Source organism: Halyomorpha halys, unplaced genomic scaffold (assembly GCF_000696795.3).
Source record: "Halyomorpha halys isolate HHAL.00 unplaced genomic scaffold, Hhal_1.1 Scaffold286.1, whole genome shotgun sequence".
Classification (NCBI taxonomy): domain Eukaryota; kingdom Metazoa; phylum Arthropoda; class Insecta; order Hemiptera; family Pentatomidae; genus Halyomorpha; species Halyomorpha halys.
Window position 1 is genome coordinate 793999 of NW_027115682.1, and position 22152 is coordinate 816150.

General features: G+C 30.7%; 1 protein-coding gene across 1 annotated transcript; it reads right to left on the minus strand.

The window, feature by feature from the left end:
* Positions 1-2584: 2584 nt before the first annotated feature.
* Positions 2585-21045, minus strand: LOC106680781 (ATP-binding cassette sub-family G member 4; the record flags this gene model as incomplete). Its single annotated transcript, XM_067052698.1, is given in 11 exon segments — positions 2585-3042; positions 4002-4306; positions 5890-6045; positions 6158-6258; positions 7215-7383; positions 8370-8509; positions 9983-10096; positions 11922-12163; positions 12257-12402; positions 15458-15623; positions 20931-21045. Coding segments are annotated over 11 exon segments (1697 nt in total), but the record flags the coding sequence as incomplete, so codon positions are not given.
* Between the last annotated feature and the right edge of the window lie 1107 nt (positions 21046-22152).

Genomic DNA, 22152 nt, shown 5'->3' on the forward strand with positions numbered 1-22152 from the left:
AACATTTCTTTACAATGTTGGCATAGAAATGTTGATCATTAAATGTATCCTGGGAATAAAGAAGTAGTAAGAACAGTAAAGAGTAGTAAAGATGGATTTCCAATGAATAGGTTTTGTATAAAGACACAAGAAACATCTCTGTTGTTTAAGAAAATAAATTAAGATGAACGGAAAATTACAAGAATTTTTATTCAAATCTTAAAACATATTAGATAAATGGAAGAATATAGCCAACAGAATTTAACGTTATGTTATTTAGAAAAATAAAAGTTGTTAGATTTGTGCCCCAGGACCAAAATTAGGATAACATCAATGGTTTGAACTTATAGTAATAAATGTTTATCTTGTGAGTGCTCAGTTCTGTTGCATAAAAACTGTGCTGAGATTAAACTTATACATTTTCAATGTAATAAATATTTTATGTTTTTTTTTGTTTTTTTTCGGCCAAGACTCCCATTGGAGTCCTATACTGCCTAACCATGATTGGGGGCAAAGTTCTTCATTTTGTGGGACCGCCACTCAATGAAAAAAGTCAACGTCCCAGGCCGGATTCGAACCAGCACCGCCAATAGACATCAAGTTGGTAAGACTGTCTTAACCACTGAGCTATGGGTATGTTTTTATATACATATATATTAAGCAACAATATGTTAAATTTTTTCTCTGTTCTGTTAATGATAGTAATTATTTATGTTAAATTATGAAAATTTTAATCCTCTTCAGGGCAATGTCCAACATGATGCCATATCTTGACCAATTTTTTTTTTTGGAGAGCTTTCTTCATTAAAATACATATAAGTTATTTTAAAAAGAAAACTATATTGAACTGGTTGATAGCATTAGTTCTTTGTCAGTTTCAAGTTAGAATTGTTTTTGTATGGTTATGCTTAATTGTAGCAAGGACATGGACAAGGGTCAGAAAAATTAAGTACTTTATATACTTAATACTTTTTTTGTACATTTCACCAACAATAATTTATTACTTTCTGAGAAAGTAATACCACAAAAGTATAAAAGAGTAGCATGACCAGAAAAGGAATGATTTGAATTACATTAATTATGACTAAGTTAAATAATTGTATAATTTGCACAAATCTTAACAAAAAGTTGTATATGTTCTGGATTAAAAAATATTCTAGAGTGGTGTGCACATCAAATGCAGTTTCTTAATGGCAACTTTTTTATTAATAACAATGGGAATTCTTCCACTAGCTATATTTTCACTTATAGATAAGACAAAAACAAATTACTATGTTTTTGTGTTTTCATGATTGTTATGGTGATAGTAAAAAGGATTTGGCTATTTTTATAACAACCATGAATATATTTTCGTATTCTTTTATGGTTTATATTTTTACATTGTTTCTACATGAAAACAAAAAAGATGGTCAATTATTTAAAATAAACCAAATTAAAGGCCTTGTAGAGTAATTAAAAAACAAAAGAACAAACAGCATTTAAACCTTCTCAGATAATTTCAATAAGGATAGTACCTGTCTAACATTAAAGACCACTTGATTATTCATTGATATGAGAAGTCATCAAATCAAAATCATGAAACATTTCTAACACCAGTGAAAACTAGAGGGGAAGAATGGCCTAACTCAGTTTATACAAATTTTTTAGGAAACTAAATTTTCTAAAATAAAGTCCTAAACACATTAAAATTCTTTTTTGTTAAGAAATTTTAAAGGAATAATTTTGAAGTAGTGTGGAATTTAACATATAATGTTTAAACATTTAAAAAATTGAAAAAATATACCACAAAGCATGTAAATGAAGCTCAAGGTCAAAAAATGACTTAACAGACTAATGTTTTAGATAGTACAGGCTTTTCACATCTATAAATTATTGTTGTACTAAAGTCATTCCCATAAGGTTAAAATAATTTTGTGTAATTTCAATGGTAATGTAGACAAAAATTAAGTTGAAAATGTTTATTTGAATTTTGAATCATTCACATTAGTAGCGTAATTTAAGGTATGTCAACAGAAAATCCAACGAAAAAATTAGTGTTACAATAAAGTAAGTAATATTATTAAATAAGTAATAAGTAATAAAATAATATTTCTACTAATAAGATTGCGATTTAATAACATTTTTTAATTAAGGTGGTTATTTCATTTTTATGTTATTCAATTTAAGCTGCTTTTAGTTTTTCAAAAATGTTTCAACTGTAGTAAATAGTTCCAATTCCCCTAAGTTATGAGCAGATTACCTGAAAATAATTGGAAAATTCAACTTTAATAGTAGTTTAAAGAGTGTAGTATGACTCCAAAAATGCTTTATCTCCATTCATATATCCCTTCATACATTTTTATTTAATTTGATTACCAAAATAAAACTTTACCCTGTAGTCTTCAAGTACACTTTGCTTTTCTAAGTGTTAATGTTTATGTACACTTTTTTTTGTGTTGAAAAAAATGAAAGTTTTTGAAATTTTTCATGATTGCAATACTTCCACTTATATACATATCATACATAGGTAAGTAAAAGGAATAAAGGTATAGGATTAAAAATAAGAAACCAAGAGACAATTCTTAAATTCTTTCAAGAATCGACACATTTCATTAATTTTTAATTATTTATAAAATATGTGAACACCTTTTATTTCGCTAGGAATTATTTATTCTAAATCATAAAATTAACTTTTTTTTGCTGTATATATGCTAAATATTATACAATCAATTTGTTTCATGAATAAAATAAATTATATATGAAAATAATAATCATTTCTAAGACTAAGTTGATATAAATGTCATTGTACATACAATGAATTCATTCATTCTTTATTTGTTAGAAAGGAACTTATTTAATTCATTTCCCTCAAACTTTTCCTATACCATTGACTACACTCTTAATAATTTGCATTACAATTTGAAGTAATTATTAAAAAAAAATATATTTACATGATTAATTCTTTAAGAGCTAAACTATAATAAATCACAGTTTCCATTCCTATAATAAAATAAAATATTTACAAGATTCTTTATGACTTCTCAACTCCTCAGTCTCCATCTTAATGCTAGGTAGAAAGCCAACCTGTTAATAATAAATAAATGAGCAAATGAAATTGTAATTATTGTTTCTGTAAAAATAATTAAAACATAAGAACACTTATGGTATAGTTGAAGGAATAATTTATGACAACAGGCTTGAAGCGTGAAAAAAAAGTAAAGATAAAAACGTCACATGGGATTTTCGCTTAATGGGAAAATAAAGACTGTTGGAATTAAGTCTGATGATATGTTCCATCACACTGAAACTTTATATATAAAGTTCCTAAACATTGTAAAATCTCTGATCCAGTTACATGCCTAACTGAAAGAAAAATAACAATAGAGCTCAATGGCATTGTCATGTTCATTGATATGTGATTATTTTTTGTTTGCAATATGTTTAGAGCAATAGTTTCAATAAATGATCAGTTGTAAAAACTGTTTCATCTCTGGTATTGTATGGGTCAATCCAAGGATTATATTTTGAACTATATGGTTTACTTACTTTTGGTATTTTAAAAATTATAAACAATAGAACTCATAAGAAGAGTAAGCAACAAACTTGGCTTGAAGTGGAGTGAAATGTTAAAAATGAACACAAAGGAGAAATGGTATTCTGGGAAATGAAAACAATTATACTTATTGTTAGGACTGAATTATTGAAGGTAGTGTTTTCCATGTTGTTCAATAATAATTTAATAAAAACAAACCTTTGATTGTAATCTGGAATTTCTTCTTCATTTTTGCATTTTAATTTATTATTTTTATTATGCTCCACTAAAATAGTCCAAACATGCAAATATATGCATTTATAATCAAATATACAAAAATATGCAAAATAAAACATAGCTAATTGTATCTGGGTACACTGATTTGTACAGATTTTTGATCGATAGTTCCAATAAAAGCAGGCAAACAAAATATGCAATCAGAGCCTTGGTTATAATGGATATAAACTGATTATTTTATTTATTCTGATACCATTGAATCCTAAAGCCTTACCAAAAGAAAAATAAATTGATCATGAGGTCACCAATGGGCTTCCAGATATCCACATCCTGGAGATCGAGAAAATAAAGAGCTACCTTGGGGTCACTGAAGTGACAGTGAATTATTTCTTCAGGACACTTCAATGGTTGCCTATTTAGGCTGTAGATGATGAGAACCAAAGCGTAGACTCCAGATCTCATAAATGAAAATCGTACAATTATCTGCATGAATAAAGGAACTGTTCGCATGAAGTCAAATCCATAGCAGGCTAAGCCTAGAATTGGAGATAGGATCATTGCACCAATGATTGAGCCATTCTGAAAAAAAAATTACAGTTGGAGGTATAATGTAATAATAAATTATTTAAATATTCAAAAAAGTAAATATTACAATTTTATAATGTCTAAATACTCTCAAAAATTCTTAATTAGAGAACAGTACTTGGTTATTCTACTGCTACACCTTTACATATAAGGATCTCCTGTACACAAAAGAATGATATAATTTTAAAGAGGGCGGAAAAAGCACATAGATAAGCATGGAAAGACATAGAATGGCTGAAATGATTTATGTGAGTTACAAGCTGTAGAGCTGTGTGCCAAACCCAAAAGCTGGATCGATGTGACACACCCCACAGCTCCTGTGGCAAGCATCACAACTGGGTCATAGCCTTCAGTTTGGTGGAGGAGAAAGGGTATGCCCTAGCAAGGGAAAAGCCTTTTCCAGTGAATTGGAGAAATACAGGTCAACAAATAGCAGAAAGACATGGCACCGATGAGGAATGGAGGAATGTAGAATGAGTCAGAGATTGAGAGTGGCATAGGTACCAGAAATGCAGAAATCAGAAGAGGATACCTGTAATCTAAGAAGAGAGTAAACATACACTATGTATTGAACCTCTCAATATTATAAGTATTATCAAATAGGTTTTTGCTGGAACATCTGGGTGGATGCCTGAACTCTAGAAAATAATGGTTCTATTGACACCTGTCAACGCACAGGAACCTTTTAAGAAATAATAGATACAAGATGGTTGAGTTCAGAAAGGCCTAATTTGATTAGCCCAGGTATCAGTTCGAGAAAAGTTTCTGCTGGGAAATTAACAAGATAAGTCAATTATGGTTTATTACAAACACTTATCGGCACCCTTTATGACTTATCCTTTATGGACGGAGCAACAGAAGCCAATCAGAAGGAAGAAAGACTGATAACACTCACTACGAAAAAAGAGGGATGGCCTGAGAGATACTAGAAGGTCACAGAGTGAAGACATTTCAAGCTTGAGAGGGAAAAAGAACATATCGAGCTGGAGAATGAAGTAAGACATTTCTAGTAGACCTTCAGTGAGACATGAATGCCTCAGAAGGACCATAATGAAGAAGAGATAATAGCCAATCACATCACTGATTGAACTCTACCACTAATCACGGCGTGTGCCACCTCTATTTCCATCCACCCAGCTATAGGTATTAAAATATAATAAATGTAAATATATTTTATGGCAAACCATCAAATGAATCATTTCATTGCAATAATTTTATGAACTATGTTATTCGTGGATACATGAAATGTAAATAAATACTTTGTTCCTTTGTGTAGCTTTGAGGATCATATTACACAATACCCACTCCCTAATGAGTTATATGTTCAATAGTATTAATGTTTCATAAAGATGTCTGATTGGTAATTCTCATTAAATTCTGGTTATTCTCAGTTAATGAAATTTTAAATTGTTTTATTACACTTTATAATTGTTCTCCACATTATTTGTTAATCACAATTAGTCATAGTGGACGATAGTCTAGAATATATATTGAACCTGAAATATCTCTTTAGCTCTTGTAGAAGTTTTGGAATTAATCATTATATTAGTGTTCTAGTAAATAGTAACTATACTCACTGTGGCATTAAAGAGAGCTCCTATTGTGAGCCCTAAGGCCAAAGCAACAAATGAAGTGACCAGACTCACAGCGAAGAATAGGGTAAATCTGTATAGCTCCCAAGGCAAGCCAGAAGAGTAATAGACAGCCAAAGTATGGAACCAGAGCAACAGGGTCTAAGTAGCAATAAATATTATAAGTCAGGGGCAAGTATTGAAAAATAAAAAAAAAATTATTAGCAATGGTAATTTATAAGTAACTATTTGAATGAAAGTTTTAAAAGCATACCAAAATGGGAATCTTGGAAAGCTTTAAGGCAAGGTAATAGGGTAGCAGAGAGTACCATTGGTTGAAGTGTTCTCTCTTTAACAACTTCACTTCGAAAGGATCTGTAATATTAATTTGTATTTATTTTATGTATTAATATATTAGTAGATGATTTTTAAAATTAAGGCTATTATATTTATGTGTGTAAATGACAATTTAAAAACACCAAAAATTATCCCAAAATGAGAAAAATAACTTTTATTTGGTTAATTTTATTGTCCAAGTAGCTTTCTTTAATCTTTTTTAGGACAACATTATTGAGTAATGCTAAACATGTTTTTACATGTATGTTTTTTTCTTTTGGAAGTTAAATGTTTACTTTAAAATTTTTTGTGGAACAAACTGGCCAATACACCTAAGTACCGTTCTAAAAACTACTAGGTTTTTGATATATATGGTGTACTACAACTCTTTTGATGTGTTTTATAATACCCATTAATTGTTTATAATGATAAATAAGACATTTTTAGTTTCCCCATTTCTGATAAGTTTTTGAAAATAAACAGAGGTTCTGTATTTTTAGAAATGCATTTATTTATAATGTTTATACTTTTTGAATATATTTGTACTTAATTAATTATATTGGAATTGATTGATAAGATAAAGTCTACATTAAAATTATTAAGTAAAGTAAAAAGATATTTGCATTAATTAATTTGTTTATAAAGTTAAAATAATTTAAATTTATGATAATTTCAACTGAACTACGTATTGTTTTATGTACGTATAGAATTATTTATTGAAACTAAATCGTATATAAAATATTAAACGTAAATTATATATTGCAAATCCATTTGAAAATAAATAGAACAAGGATTTGTACAATATAACATTACATAAGTAATAGAACACTTCTGTGAAGCGAAATATTATAATTACAGTAGAATCAATTAATTTTGACATGATTATTTTTTCTTTCCTATTGGTTATAACAAAAACACAGTAAATGAATTTAATAATGGTCAAAATACAAAAAAAAAATACTTTTAAAGTATTATTATTTAAGATTACTACTCACAGTAAACCACCGGAGCCATTTGCTGGCTGTAACTGTGAAATAAGATCAAAGAAATGCAAAGCCTAAGGTGGGCAGTGAATTCAGATCCATTATTTGCAGTCTGGTAGAAAAGAGTGCTCACAACAAAAGCACATATAGTATAATGAAGAAAGTGAATCTTCAAACCTGCCTGTGAACAGAATTTTACCAATACTTTTTTTATAAAATTATAGATGGTAAAAAAGTATTGAATTGTAATAATAATAAACATACAATTTGTATAAAGAACTGATAATTTGTGAATAAATACTTTTTGTGAATGACTAAGGAGTGATAAAATGATATAATAACATTCTCACTTTTTCAATATTATCAAATCTATAATGACAGTAAAACTCTACAGAGAAGGTAAAATCAAATATAATCAAATATTATTTTTAACATATTATATGAACAAAAATCATAAGTTTTATTAGGACCCAAAAGAACAAACTGGAGCTTTAAGTACAATTTTATTTGGTATTTTTGAACTGACTTAACTGATAAAAGTTCTGGTATAACTTCAAGAAATTATATAATATTAAAATAAATTGTATTCTTATTAATGGTTTTTTAATTAAGTATATGTACTAGCTTCAGAGTTTATTACTTTAGATGTACAATTACAACTGAAAAACCAGCTTCTTCACCCACTGCTAAGAGTATCAGAAGGAATAGAATATCGTTCAAATTTCAATCAGAAATCACAACTTTTCAAACCTATTTTCCTTGTTATGACCAAACAAATGCAAATTAGTGATTAAAAATCGCATTATTTTTTCCCAAAGAAAAGAAAGAAAAATCGATGAGTGCTGCCACCAATATGTCATGCGCTTTAGCCATAACAATTAAAATATTATAGTGATTAATAATGTCAACTCATTAGTATTTGATGCATGTCTGATAACTATTATCATTTCGAGTGATTTTTGTTGAAAAATCCTATAAAAATTAGGGAATTTCTTCAAGCTGCCTGTACTTTGCTAAACTCTCTTTACTTTACAATTGATTTGAACATTAATAATTATTAACAAATTTAAAGTTAAATTATTTATTTAATTATCATACTTCATATACTAACAATCCTCTCTCCTCCCATTCTTGAACACAGATAAATAAGCTATTATTATGCTAGACCTTGTTACGTTTTCCTTGAAGAATAATTCGGCTCAGAATAACAGTAAACTGAAGCCAAAAGGACGTGCAGTCTCTTGATCTGTTCTGAATGAATGGATCAGATGTCAGCAAAGACAAGTTGATGTTATCAACATCTGCGTCTGTAATCACAAAAAAATCAACATATTACTTGGTAATTATTATGGTTAGTTTTTATTTATCTCTTAGAACTTGAAGGTAGCAATATAACAGAAAAATATTTTAGAATACAATAAAGGCTTTTGAGCTTGGTAAATGTGTAAAATACATGAATGGCATATCCAGAAAATATTTATATTCTGAAGTTCTGAGATAGTTATAGCATTTTAATACATGTGCAACATGCTAATGTGAACTTCTCTCCAATTTATACTCAATTCTGAAAAATATAGTTTAAATTTACCCTTTCTATGAATTCAGGAGAAACATTAAAAAAAAAAAGACCCCTCTAGGGTTTGAGTCTATATTTTTTAATAAAAATTGAATGGATGATGTAAAATTTATTCTTTTTACTCTGGTAACCATATCAGTCAGGGTTGGAAATTATTTAATAGTACTTCATAGTACTATTGAACAACTGCCAACCACACTGATTTTAATATTATTACTAAGAATTGTAGGCTAGATTGCTTTCCTCTAGTTGTTTCTTCCAAAGGTCTCTGGTACTATAATGCCTTCAACCCTACTGTCTGCTGTCACGCTCTCAGTCCTTTGACTTATGCAGAACTTTCCCTGCTTTTGTTCTCTTCTTCCAGAACTGCACTCTTGGACCTCTACACTGCAAATTATCTATCCTTTTTTAAATTTTTCTAGCTACGTTTTTCTCCCCTTTACTCTTAAAAAACAAATTTTTGCCCTTCTTACCTTTTTGAATCTCCTCAGCCCTTGTAATGGAGAGAGGATCCAGACTCTCCTCTGGAAAATGAAGTTACTTCCTGTAGTCTGGAATCTTTTGCCTTTTATTGCCCCTTATCTCTCGTCAGATCCGCCAACTTCTATGTTGCCTTTTACTTGCAGACTACCTGACAATTGGTAGCTGATCTAAGGTTAGTTTCTATCTGGCCTTGGGTTGCCATGTGGACAGTTAACAAAAAATGTGTCCCATCCAGGACTCCAATAGTGGAGGTCCTGGAGACTTTGCTCCTTGTAATCTTTCTGAGGACGGGCCTTTATGGCATACAAAAAATCTTAGAGTGAGTAATTGGATGGTTGCAGAATAGGATTGGGACACCTGCCTGTTGCCATTGAAGGAAATCATGACTCACTAGTAGGTTGCATTTTATAGATAGATGTTTAAAAAGTAATTTTGGTTTTATAAAAATCTATTTCAGGGTTTTTAATAAATAAACTAATAATTTTTTTTTTGTAAATTTGACAACAAATATTTGAATTTTTATGTAGTATTTATTATAGAAAACGGTTTGATGAAATACAGATTTAAAAAATACATATAATAATATTCGAATTCGGGTGACTTTAAAATCAACTATTTGTATTTTAAGCACTTTCAGAAGATAACATTTCATTCTAATTATATAAGTTTATATTGAGAATGTTGTATATAATTCATATGAAATAAATTAAAAGTTAATTACTTTCTGTAGACGTTTTAATCGCCACGTCCTTAGAGTACCAGCTGACCTTTCCATTTTCTGTGGCATCACTGAGAAGCTGGATGGTATTTTTATCATCTTCCACTATCTCGATAACTGTTCTTAACAGAAATAAAAAAAAATATATTAGCATCTTAGCACTTTCATTCATAGATATCTTTACGCATTCCACTGGTTCCAAACTGGTTTATTATGAAGAAACCTGGCCAAAACCAACCATTCATCAGATATCACTTAGACAGATGATGGAAAAAATATAAGTTGGGTAACAACATGTGGCTTCTCTTTATTGTTTAAAAAGCTGTATATGACTCATCAGGAAGGAACTGAAAGAAACGGACATCTCAATTAATATAATTCAACTCACAATGTGTACGATGAAGGACACAGTTAGCAGAGTCAAGGTTGGCGGTAAAATCTGATCTGTGGGCTAAGGACTGAGATTAGAAGGTTCCTTTGCTACACGAATGTTAAAAATAGGCCTAAATACGACTATAAAAAGAATAGGACTGATGTAACAAGGCACCATTTTTAACAGGATGATACAAGATGATATTCTCAGCCAATTCAAGCATTAAAAATGTATTTATGATGCTTGAGATAGTAGGAAGAAGAATGGGTCTCCAGATTAACCAGGATAAGAAAAGATTCCCATCTTAGTGGAAGGAAAAGCCAGGTCACGTACAGAGGCAATACACAATCGGAAACTAAAGGTTTTAAATACTTAGGATCGATGATCACCGATTCCTTGGACGAGAAAGAAAAAATAAAATGCAGAACAATGGCGGCTAATCGATCGTATTTCAGAATTGATAAATTGTTTAGAAGTAAGCGTCTCAGTTACACGACTTTATAAAACTCTTTAGAACAGCGTCTCTAAAGATTTAAAGAAAGCAGGACTATCCATCGGACAAGAAGGTCTTGGGATGGACACATTGATCCATTTGTTGAACCGAAGAATGAATTACTGTAACAACTTATTTACGGATTATAAAACCTAATAAAAAAAATAACTTAGTTCAAAACACCAAAATATAAGGCAAATAAATATCGCTATCGAACCAACCTGTCTGGTTAACCTGCGCTGAGGTTTAAAGGAGACGACCACATTACACAATAAAGATCATAGGAGGGCCCTCACCTCCGGATTTTAAAAATAGTACCATTAGAATGGATATTTCATAAGTAACAAATAAACATTACAGATAACCTTAAAATAGCAAAGGTAGTAAAAGGTAATACCAAACACGGTTTATTCCTTTTTTCACAGTAAAGCACTCACTAATTCACTGTTTCTTTTCTGTTTTTAGAGGGATCGAAAAAAAAAAAACTCTGTAAAGATGTTGATTAACCTACTGTTTATTTGATTGGATCATATGAAATGAATCAAGGGATGGGGTAATGTCATATATTAAACTATTACTGAAACAATAGTATAGTGGTGTATCATTCAATAATAGTAATGCAGAAAATATTTGAATGACGTTGAATATGTCATAGATAGTATTATTAATAAAAAGAAATTATATGCATTATTTGGCCTTTCCTACAGATTTCGAAAGTTGTAAACATACCACATTAATCCCTCCCACGACTCAAATTATATTTTCCAGCAAAAACTTAATAACGGTATTTATGTTTTTACCATAAATTTGATTTAATTGCACAAAATAATCCAAATATTAAATTATTGTATAAAATTCTTTTAATTAAATTAATTACATATACTTAAACGTTTTGCGCCTAAAGAAAAATAAATTTATAAAATTGTCAAGGTCTGGTTATTAGTCCATTGATGTTGTATCACTAGTATATTATTAGTGTAAAGTAATATTTAATATATTATAACTCATAAGAAAGTAATGGTTGGAATTTGATTTGTTTTAAATTAAGTTTAGGATGGTTGTTACAATAATCTTACGATAATCAGCAGGATTGAAGTTGGTAGGGCAGATGAAATTGTTTTGCTCCAGAAAATGAACGAGGTGAGCGCCAGGTCCTCCTTGATAGATGCACTTTCCTTCCGCCAGGAAGTATACCTTGTCGAAGAGGGCAAAGAGTGTTGCGGAGGGCTGGTGTATGGTAACAACGATGGTCCTTCCGGTCTGGGAGAGTTTGCTCAGGAGTCGAATCAGAACACCAGCCGTCACAATGTCCAGTCCGCTGCGAAAGAGGCCAGTGTAAGGAAAATATTAGGGGAGGAATTATAGACATAATAATAGCAGTAACCATATTAAATATTTATATAATGGCTACCTAGTAGGTTCGTCCAAGAAGATGATCGACGGATTATTGATCAGCTCCAAAGCGATAGAGAGCCGCTTCTTCTGGCCGCCGGAAAGGCATTCTGTTCTAGTGTCAATACATTTCTCCAGACCCAGATGGTGCAGGAGCTCATCAATCTGGAATAGAAATTTTATATTGAAATTTATAGATTTATACTATCTATACTACTAGGTGTGTAATCGCATAGCTATACAAGTTAATAAAGAACCTTGTGGGTGGAGCTTAGATGGATACGTAGTAGCTGTTATTTGAATCGGATATGACTTATTGAACTTCGTATTCATGTTTTAAATGTATTTGTTGGCAGGTTCTTACTGACTCCCGTCAACTTTTTTATTACTTTCTGTAATAAATAGAAAACTGTAGACATCAAATGTTAAAGAAGCTCATTTTGCCTCATACTAGATGAACAAATTACGTACAAATATCTTATTGGATCAATATTAGTGAAGTTATAGCGAATAATTTTTATATTGAACATATCACTCAAACCGGAAAAGAAGGTTGTATGAGTAGGCGCACAAGATATTTTACTTCATAAATTTTTTTTTGTTGAGGTTATTAAACTTCATTTAAGTTTCATGTAATTTATATTAAATTATCGTATTGTAGTACATTTCGGGACCAACGTCCCATATTCATGTCTTTCAAACCTACAACAATAATAAACCATCATAACAACAATCTTCATCCTTATGTATTATAATTCACACTATTATATTCACCTCATAGTTTGAATTTCATATAGGAAATCGCGTCATATCTTTACACTATTCTCACTTTTCTACCATTACTTATTTGTGCATCTTCACTTCTCCTTAGCACAGTCATTACTCTATATTTCTTGCTACCTCTTTGGACTTTGTCTCTCATGTCTGGACATACCTCTCATGTCCAGTGTGCTGTTTGGTTATCTCCCTGTTTTTTTAATGTCCTGCTTTGTATTTAACATTAAACTTAGTGATTTTTTTCTTAAAACCGTTTATTTCTTCTGATAAATTGACTTACCAGACTTCCTAAAGAGAAAATCCAAAAAAGATATTTTACTGTTTATTATTTAGTGATATAATAATAAACAATAGTGTAGTAATTAATAGTATTTTTTCTTTTGTTATTATCGCAGACTAGTTTTTAATTATGGTAATTATTGTTTGCAAGAAGAAGTAATTTTTAATAACAATAATCATTCTGTAATTATTAGTTACTAGTAATATAGTTTATTAGTCATCAATTATCTAGCATCGATTTGAATACAAATAGCCCAAATGTGAAGAACACCAATAACCAAAAGCATTCAATTATACCTTGAAGTAAGAAATGATATATTATTGGCGTAAATCATCATGAGATGGCTATCTATAATTAACTCGCTTCTCTTAAGTGGAAGTATTAGCTTATTAGAAACTCTAACAAATAAATCTAGCCTGACCCATTTATGAAACTCCTAGGATTCACGACCCTGAAGCCATATTATCTAAACTAAAACTGCTAGTCTAATATATTATCATTCAATAAAATTTTAATTTACGTTGGTAATATAACTACGTATTAATAATTTACCACGTGTGTAAAATAATGTATAAATATTTTAATACTTGGCTAATATTGTTTTATATCAATTACCAAACTTCATCAACACAGAAGTTACTATATTGATTGCTGGAGCAGATACTTTATTGGCAGTTGTGGTTTAGGATTTTTGCTCAGAAAGATTGTTGTTCTTTGCAACAACTGCAGCACTGCAGGATGTTACCATGTATTGTATAATATGGTAAATGCAGAGTGTTATGAAATAGATTAAATAGTGTCGATGTTATTTGTAAGTTTTTATTTTATTTTTTTACTACTCTCCAAGGTCTCATTTTTTGAATGTGAGTCAAAAAATATGTTGCGACATACTGGGAAATTTCATATCAATATTTATCATCGCGTTATTTATGATTTGGATTTTTTAAAAAAATAAATAAATCGAAAACATGCTAGCTGAATATATCATTTAAATTCGTTGAGTAGTTTTACGTTCTATTATAGTTCTATATCATAAAAGCCGTATTTGTATCATGTGTGCATCAGTATTGTGGGTACTCTGTATTCCATTTCTAAAGTATATCAGTAGAAAATTTATGAGTATTATGGGACCTGTATAGCCCCTAACTGGTATTGATTACTAAGCTATACCAATCGAATGTTAATGGCTCCAGCTTAAATAGTTTTACGATTACTGAGGACATAACTATAAAAAAAATTAAAAATTGATAATTAAATAAATAATAATTATAAAAATAAATTAAAGATTAAATAAATAAGCGTTGTGTTGAGAGTGAGTAAAGAAAGGATTAATTTTAATCATAACTAATTCATTTTATTTTTTAAAATATAAATTCAGAACCAGTATATAGAAGATAAGTAATTCAGGCATTATAAGGGTAGAAAATACAAGGTCATGCATATGGAAAAAACAAAGCATATCTCACATCAACAGTTTAAACCAAGACCCATCAATTACAGACAGTATATCACTCCCAAAATTTCTCATAGTTCCAAGCCCTAATAATTTTTAATACTCAGATCCATTATGGAAATTTTTTATATCGATATTTAATATCGCATTATTTATCTTTTGATTGATTTATGTTGTTTTTAAAGGATTGTAGTGGTAGATTTTTTATAGGTTATGATACAGGTTTTTCTAAGAAAAAATTTTGTATATAGTGTCTCATAACATATGACAGTTGGTATTTCCTACTTGTTCAGAAATTGTAAAGATGGGATCAACTATTCTTTGGTTATGAGATTTCCTATACTTCTATTTATGAAGCTAATAAAATTATCTTCAAAGCAATCATTCGTACACTTACAATTCACTGAGTCACTTTAGTGGTAATGATATAGCGTTTTCACTGCAGTAAAATATTTTCAGCATTAGATACTCATGGTTTCGATTCAGCACTTAGTTATGGAAGATGGTTACTTACTATGACCTCTCTCTGCTTGCTGGTGTAGTTATGGAAGATGGTTACTTACTATAACCCCTCTCTGGTTGCTGGTGTAGTTATGGAAGACGGTTACTTACTATGATCCCTCTCTGCTTGTTGGTGTAGTTATGGAAGACGGTTACTTACTATGACCCCTCTCTGCTTGCTGGTGTAGTTATGGAAGATGGTTACTTACTATGACCGCCCTCTGCTTGCTGGTGTAGTTGGACGGTAGCTTGAGGCGACTGGCGAAGTCCATGAGCTCCCCGGTCGTCATGAAGGGTGCCAGTAGATCCTCCTGCCCGATGTAGCATCGAGATTTTCTTGTACCCGCCATGATATGCCCGTTCACACCGGAACGCCTACACAGTAAATTATCTATTAGTTATTTAATGTCATATTTTTACAAATTACTTTATTGATTTTACTAGAAGAATCTAGAATAATAGCAAACTAGTTTTAATACACCCTTATGATTGAATGGGAGAAATAAAAAAGAAAACAAAAAACAGAGGTCTATACTTAAGAGAAAATGAGTTATTGGTAGAAATAAAACTTTTCCTGGCCCTTCATGTGTGAAAGTCCATCATGCTTCAATATTCAAGAAAGTCCAAAACCCACTTACTCTCAGGACTGTTAATAGATCTCTCTCTTAAAATATGAATATTGAACTTGAAATAATTGTATGTCCAGTCAACCACTGGTGGTTAGAGTTTTTTTTTTTTTAAAGATTCAATGAATGATGATACAAGGTGTATGCATTAGAAAATAAATCGAATCCTTATAGTACATGAGCCCAAGAGGAGAAAAAAGTCAGCTATTTCACCCCAATTTTAAATTATTTTAATAAAAACTATGCATAATTACTAGTCAAAATTGATGAGTCTGCCAAGTATAGGTAGGGGAAATAAAAAATTGCGGATTTTAAAAACGTTAAAAATAATTAATTTTTCATTCGGAGCTCTATATCTTTAAAACTACCAACAACAATAGAAAATCTAAGAGAACATCATCTAAAATAGAGTAAATTTGCTAAAATGTAAGCCCATATCAATAAATCACTAAATATATTTTAGCCCATATCATGAAAACTACTATTCCCACAAAGGTAAATGTCATAAACTACTTTACATTTCGTGAAACTAGCTTTAATTTGAGTGCTAATAGACATCTATACGTCACATAGATGTAGATTTCTCAAAATAAATTAAACAACTACTAATTTTTCTGAAGATTTTTAAGAAATGTTGCTTTTTAAAAAGCTATATCTCGAGAACTATTGGACGTAAATAGCTCTCTTAGGGCTCATATTACAGCAAATTTACTTTAAATAATGATCTTTTCAGAGATTTTCCAGTGTTGTTGATAGTTTTTAAGAAGCTTTGAATGTTTTTTAAGGTTTTGAAACAACTGCCATTTTTTATTCCCCCTACCTATACTTGGCAGACTCATCAGTTGTGACTAGTAATTATACATAGTTTTCATTAAAGTAATAAAAAATTGGGATGAAATAACTGCCTTTTTTCTTCCCGGAAATAAAAATTAATAAAGAATTATAAAAACATCAAAAAGGTGTGCTTTTTGAGCTTCTTTCCCGGGTTTGCCATTTTCTCTTTAAGGTATTTTAGTTTCTCTGAAGATGTGACCTGAAGATAAGGACGAGGAAATAAATTAGAAAAAAATACACCTTCCTTGGGAATAGGTCATATTAACTACGATATAACATGGCATCAAAAAGCAACTCAGCCACTGTAATACCATATGTTCCAAAGCTATTATAAATTCAAACTTGCTTTCAAATTTGAAGATATGAAGTGTATAAAAGATCGGACATAGAATGTGAGGCATAAGGAAGAATCATCGGTACTTCATTGTCGATTATCGTCTGACTTAACCTTCTGTATTTATTACTGATATTTTTCATTAATATTATTTGTCATAATTAACACAAACTTTAATGATTTTCTTTTACTTTCAGCTTTTTATTTTTAACAACCTCCAACGTTTCGGCCGTTAGGCCATTTTCAAGAAGACGTCCTTAAACATTAATGTCCATCTCGATAAGGAGCATGCCTGGGAGGCCGACCACGCCATACCAAACTCCTCTGGGATACTAGTAACCACTCACACTCTTTATCTCCAAGTCATAAACCGCGAATTGCTTTGAGTTGGGATCAAAAGTAGTGGACTGCCGAGGAAGAACCCAGTAGCAGTACAAAAATACAGAGAGGTACACAGCCAAGAAGGTCGGACATCTCCAGCGAGGCCAGGCCTATGAGGATAAACCGAAAGATGGACCATGGACTCCAACGAAGTGAAGAACTGCTGACACCGCTAAACCCGCCAGACACATCATACTAAGTAAAATCATAAGGTTGTATTTTGGATAGCAATAGCAATCAAAATTGATTAAAATTAGAATCAATATGACTATCAAAAATTTCTGCTGGTATTGTTAACTCATAGCATGTTAATAAACTGTAAGTCAATTCTACCATGCTTCCTTTTATCATCAACCCTCGATTGTAAATAGTTGTGAATATAACCTAGAAAACGAGACTTCGCTTTATAATTTAGGATCCTTGCATGCCACCTCATAATCATAGCCTAATAAATTGGTAAACACGATACCGTTGTTATAATGAAATAATTAATTAATATTCTTAATTAATAATTATTCTTTGTTTGTTTTGATAGGGCGTTTAACAGCCTGTTCATCAACGCCCGTTGGTTGCTGGTTTTGGTAAGGCCTAGTTGTTCCACAGAGTCATACCTTTATGGTGTGCGGATCCGTACTCATTTCCTTGAGATTTGAAATATTTAATTAAGCAATCATAATTTGTTTAATAATTGATTATAACGGTAGTGGAGAAAGGATGATAAAAAGCAGATAAGTGGCTATTCTAATTTTAAAAATAAGGCAAGATAAATAGATAATTATAATAATTAAAGGCTGATTATTAAGTTAGTCTTACGGATGATTTTAATGACCTTTTTTTATGGATTCGTCGTTTCTCAACGCCATTGGAACATTTGTTGGCATCCCTAACTGGTTCAGAGTTAATTTGTAGTGATTACATTCTTCAAAAATGTGTTTGACGGTCAGATTACCATGACATTTCGAACATTTTGGAGGCTCCTCTCCTGTTATGATGTGGATGTGTGTCAATCGAGTATTTTTAGTCGGGTGATTGCTACTTCTTCGTGGCGTCTACTTCGGGTTGATGTAATCCAGGACTTCACAACTTTCTTTATACATTTCAACTTACTGGGCCGACTTTTATCCCACATTGCCTGCCATCTTTTAATTATACATTCCTTTGAAGGATGAGGAGTTCCTGCGCAGTTAAGATTGTTGTAGTTCTACTTGAGAGGACTAGCGCCATATATCCATCGATTCGTTGAACGAGAGGGTGAACTGAATACATTATATCTAGTACTTGAAGAGCGCTAATGGAGTCCGATATTATTAGTATATTGACATTTGATATATTTTTCATGCAAAAGTAAAGGGCATATCTAATAACTAATTAGTTCTTGGGTTAAATATCGACCAATATGCTAGTAAGGACTGTAAGTCGGTCCCACCAGAAACTAATAGAGGTACATAATATAAATACAAATATATAAATAAATGCAGTCATGGAACTTTCATCATGGAAACCTATAAGCCTCAGAACAGCTTTGAATCACCACGACATTGCATGTTTTATGGTATCCTCATTATTATTAATTAAATTAAAAACTAAAACCTTAATAAAAGTATTACCAAAGGTGGCATGTCAGAAATTATAAAGGTAGTATTATGTAATTAAATTTGGAGATTTAATTTAATTTAGAATATTAAAATTTATATTATTTGAAATAATGCTTGATTTCACTTCATTCTTTCTTATTTCGCTTCATATCTGTCCATTATGATTGTTGCCCGGTCCATTTGTGAATCATCACTCTCTAATTCATATTCTAATAAGTGGCACGATTTTCATTATAAATTATGGTTCTTTGATATATGTTAATCCTCGGTGAATTTATTTCTTGTTAGCGCTCACTATTACTGTTTGTCATTGAATATCAAATCAATCAATTTTAAGGGATATTATACACGCACGTTTTGATAAAATTGCATCAAAGGTTGGGGAAAATGTACCATCAATGTACCAAAAATATGTCACAGTTACTAACAATGAAGAAAAAAGTGAAAACCTCAGGTGTACAACTTACCGAGGAAAAATTTTATTTGAGAGATAACAACTATTTAATGCGTGTCCTCCAGAATTTTCATAAGCTAATGATGGGAATTTTTGATAGATTAGAAAGAAAGAGTGATGATATGAAAAGAAGGGTGTTTAAAGATCTGAATACAGAAAATCATGACTCTGCCTCTAGTGTATAAAAAAAATAATTATATTGAAGAATTTGAAGACAAGGGAACAGAAATTTTAGTGAATGAAAATAAAGATTTTAAACTGGCAACAACTGCCTTATGTGATGATTTAAAAACTGAAAAGGAAGAAAAGTTGTATAACTTCATCAAATGATATCTATGAAGAATTTTTCTAGTATGAGAATAAGTTCCAGGACGTAAAATCCGAGAATGATAAGTTTCAAACCATAATTAGTCTAATCAACCTCTTAATTCCAGGGGATACAACTCTGCGATTAGCAAATGTACTAATCACATTAGATGGGATTCATATGCAATCATCAGTAAATAAAATATCATTAATTAGGAACTTAAATTATAATTATAACAGAGATGTCGTAGGAAGCTATCATCCTGCTTATAATGGTCTATGAGTTCTACGAGTGCTAGGTTCTATGGTAGGAAAGTCCAAATACCAATTTGCATGGTGTGGGTTGGCAGTGTTTGTCTTAATGCAGAGGATATAAGGGGTTTTTAATTTAGTGTCCCCTCCGTTGATGAGCTAAGGATCGAAACCATCGAGTTAGGGTAACCACTTCTGGGTATCTAAATAAATTGTAATATAATTTTGTAAATAAGGTGTATAGTCGATCAGTAAATAGGTTTTAATAGGATTAAGGTTTTAGTAAAGACTGAAAAAAGGAATTGAGTAGTATCTTAGCAAGGTGATCTATGGTATCTAGTTCTTGGATTAAATGTATAGCAATGTACTTGTAAGAATTGTATGTCGGTTTCCATCAGGAACCGATAGAGATAAATAATATAAATAAATATATATATATATATATATATATATATAAATAAATAAAATGATGACATGGAACCCCAATAAACCATAAAACAGCTTTGAATTATCTGCTAGTATATATATATATATATAGTGATACATATTATATAAATGAGCATAGAATACACTTTTCTATAGGAATTCATAAACTCACCATTTGTGAGGACTTAACAGTTCTTCTTAATTCAAATACGAGTGGACCTATCCCAATTAAATTAAAATTTTTTCCAAGACGATACCTGTATAACATCTATGCAAAGTATGAAGATAATCTGTGGTAATGAGGTTCAAAAGTGTGTTCAGCTGATATGATTCTTTCAACCTAATATTATTTCTGAGTAAGATGGGTATAGCTTTCTCTGTAAGAATAGTTCTCATGTTTACAAATCACACCATTTTCATCTCATAAATATTACTCAAATTACAAATTAATTTATTTACTATAAAAGAAGTTACCTGTATCCTGATATGGCATTGAGAAGCGTACTTTTGCCTGCTCCTGATGGGCCAAGAATCCCTGTTAATTCTCCTGGTAAGAAGCGACCACTGACATTATCCAGTAGCTGTTTTCCTTCAACATGAGACGGCAAGTATAGAGCAAATAAATATATGAAATTAGAAAAGAAATAAATATTTAAAATATTCTACCATTATTACTACTCTCTCTGAATATCAAAATTTGAGTTTGAATGCAGTGAAAAAAAATATGATAGCCAATGACAACTGCTATATGACACACTTATTTTATTCATATCTACTAGCTCAAAAATCATATGGAGCAAGTCTTTTACAATCACGTCGAAATATATTCACTTACTACTATTTACTTGGACGTATTGAAAAAATATTCTGTTAGGAGTCGATATCATTTGCTATATTAACTTGTGGGATATCAGGAGAAAGTGGATTATGACAATTATCTATTACGGGAGCACTCAGAATATTATTCTCAACAATATCACCACCGATCTTGACGGGTTTGTATTCTACAACTTTCGACCGCTGTTTGACGACTATCGACTTAGTTAGCACCAGCCGAACCAACTTATATCGTCGTGACATTGACAGTTTTCAATTCAATCCTCCTTGGCTGTCTACAGCTTTTCAAAATGTTCTTTTTTAAAGCTGTGTGTCAGAAATAGTAAATTGTATTCGATAAATATCGTAAACAATATATTCCCACTTTTTTTTTAACACACATTTATCACATACTCGAATGTTTTCAGTCAATGTTCGAGCCATCAAAAACTGTTAAAATGGTTTGTATGTGAATTAATCACCTGAATTCACAATAACATGCATTAAAACACTATTAATGTATTTCTATAAAATCAAAAAGTATAGACAAAATTTCTGAAACTGATGTTTAAGTTTAAAAAAATATTTTTCTCAATTTAGTGCATTTCAATACTTCTAAATCAAGTATCTAGAAATGCTAGTTTATTAATGCTCTGTTATTGATATAGACATTTCAAAATTTAGCTAATTCACCCACAGTAAATTATAACATTTGTTTAGGGGCTCAAATATTGACTGAGACAAGACGTAAACATTGAATTATTTGTTAATGTAAACAATCAATCTGCATTTTAATTACATCTTTGGTGTTATTTTTTTAAAAATGCTAATTTTTATGGAATAAGAATAAATAAAAAATGAAGTTTTGAGTTTTATATAT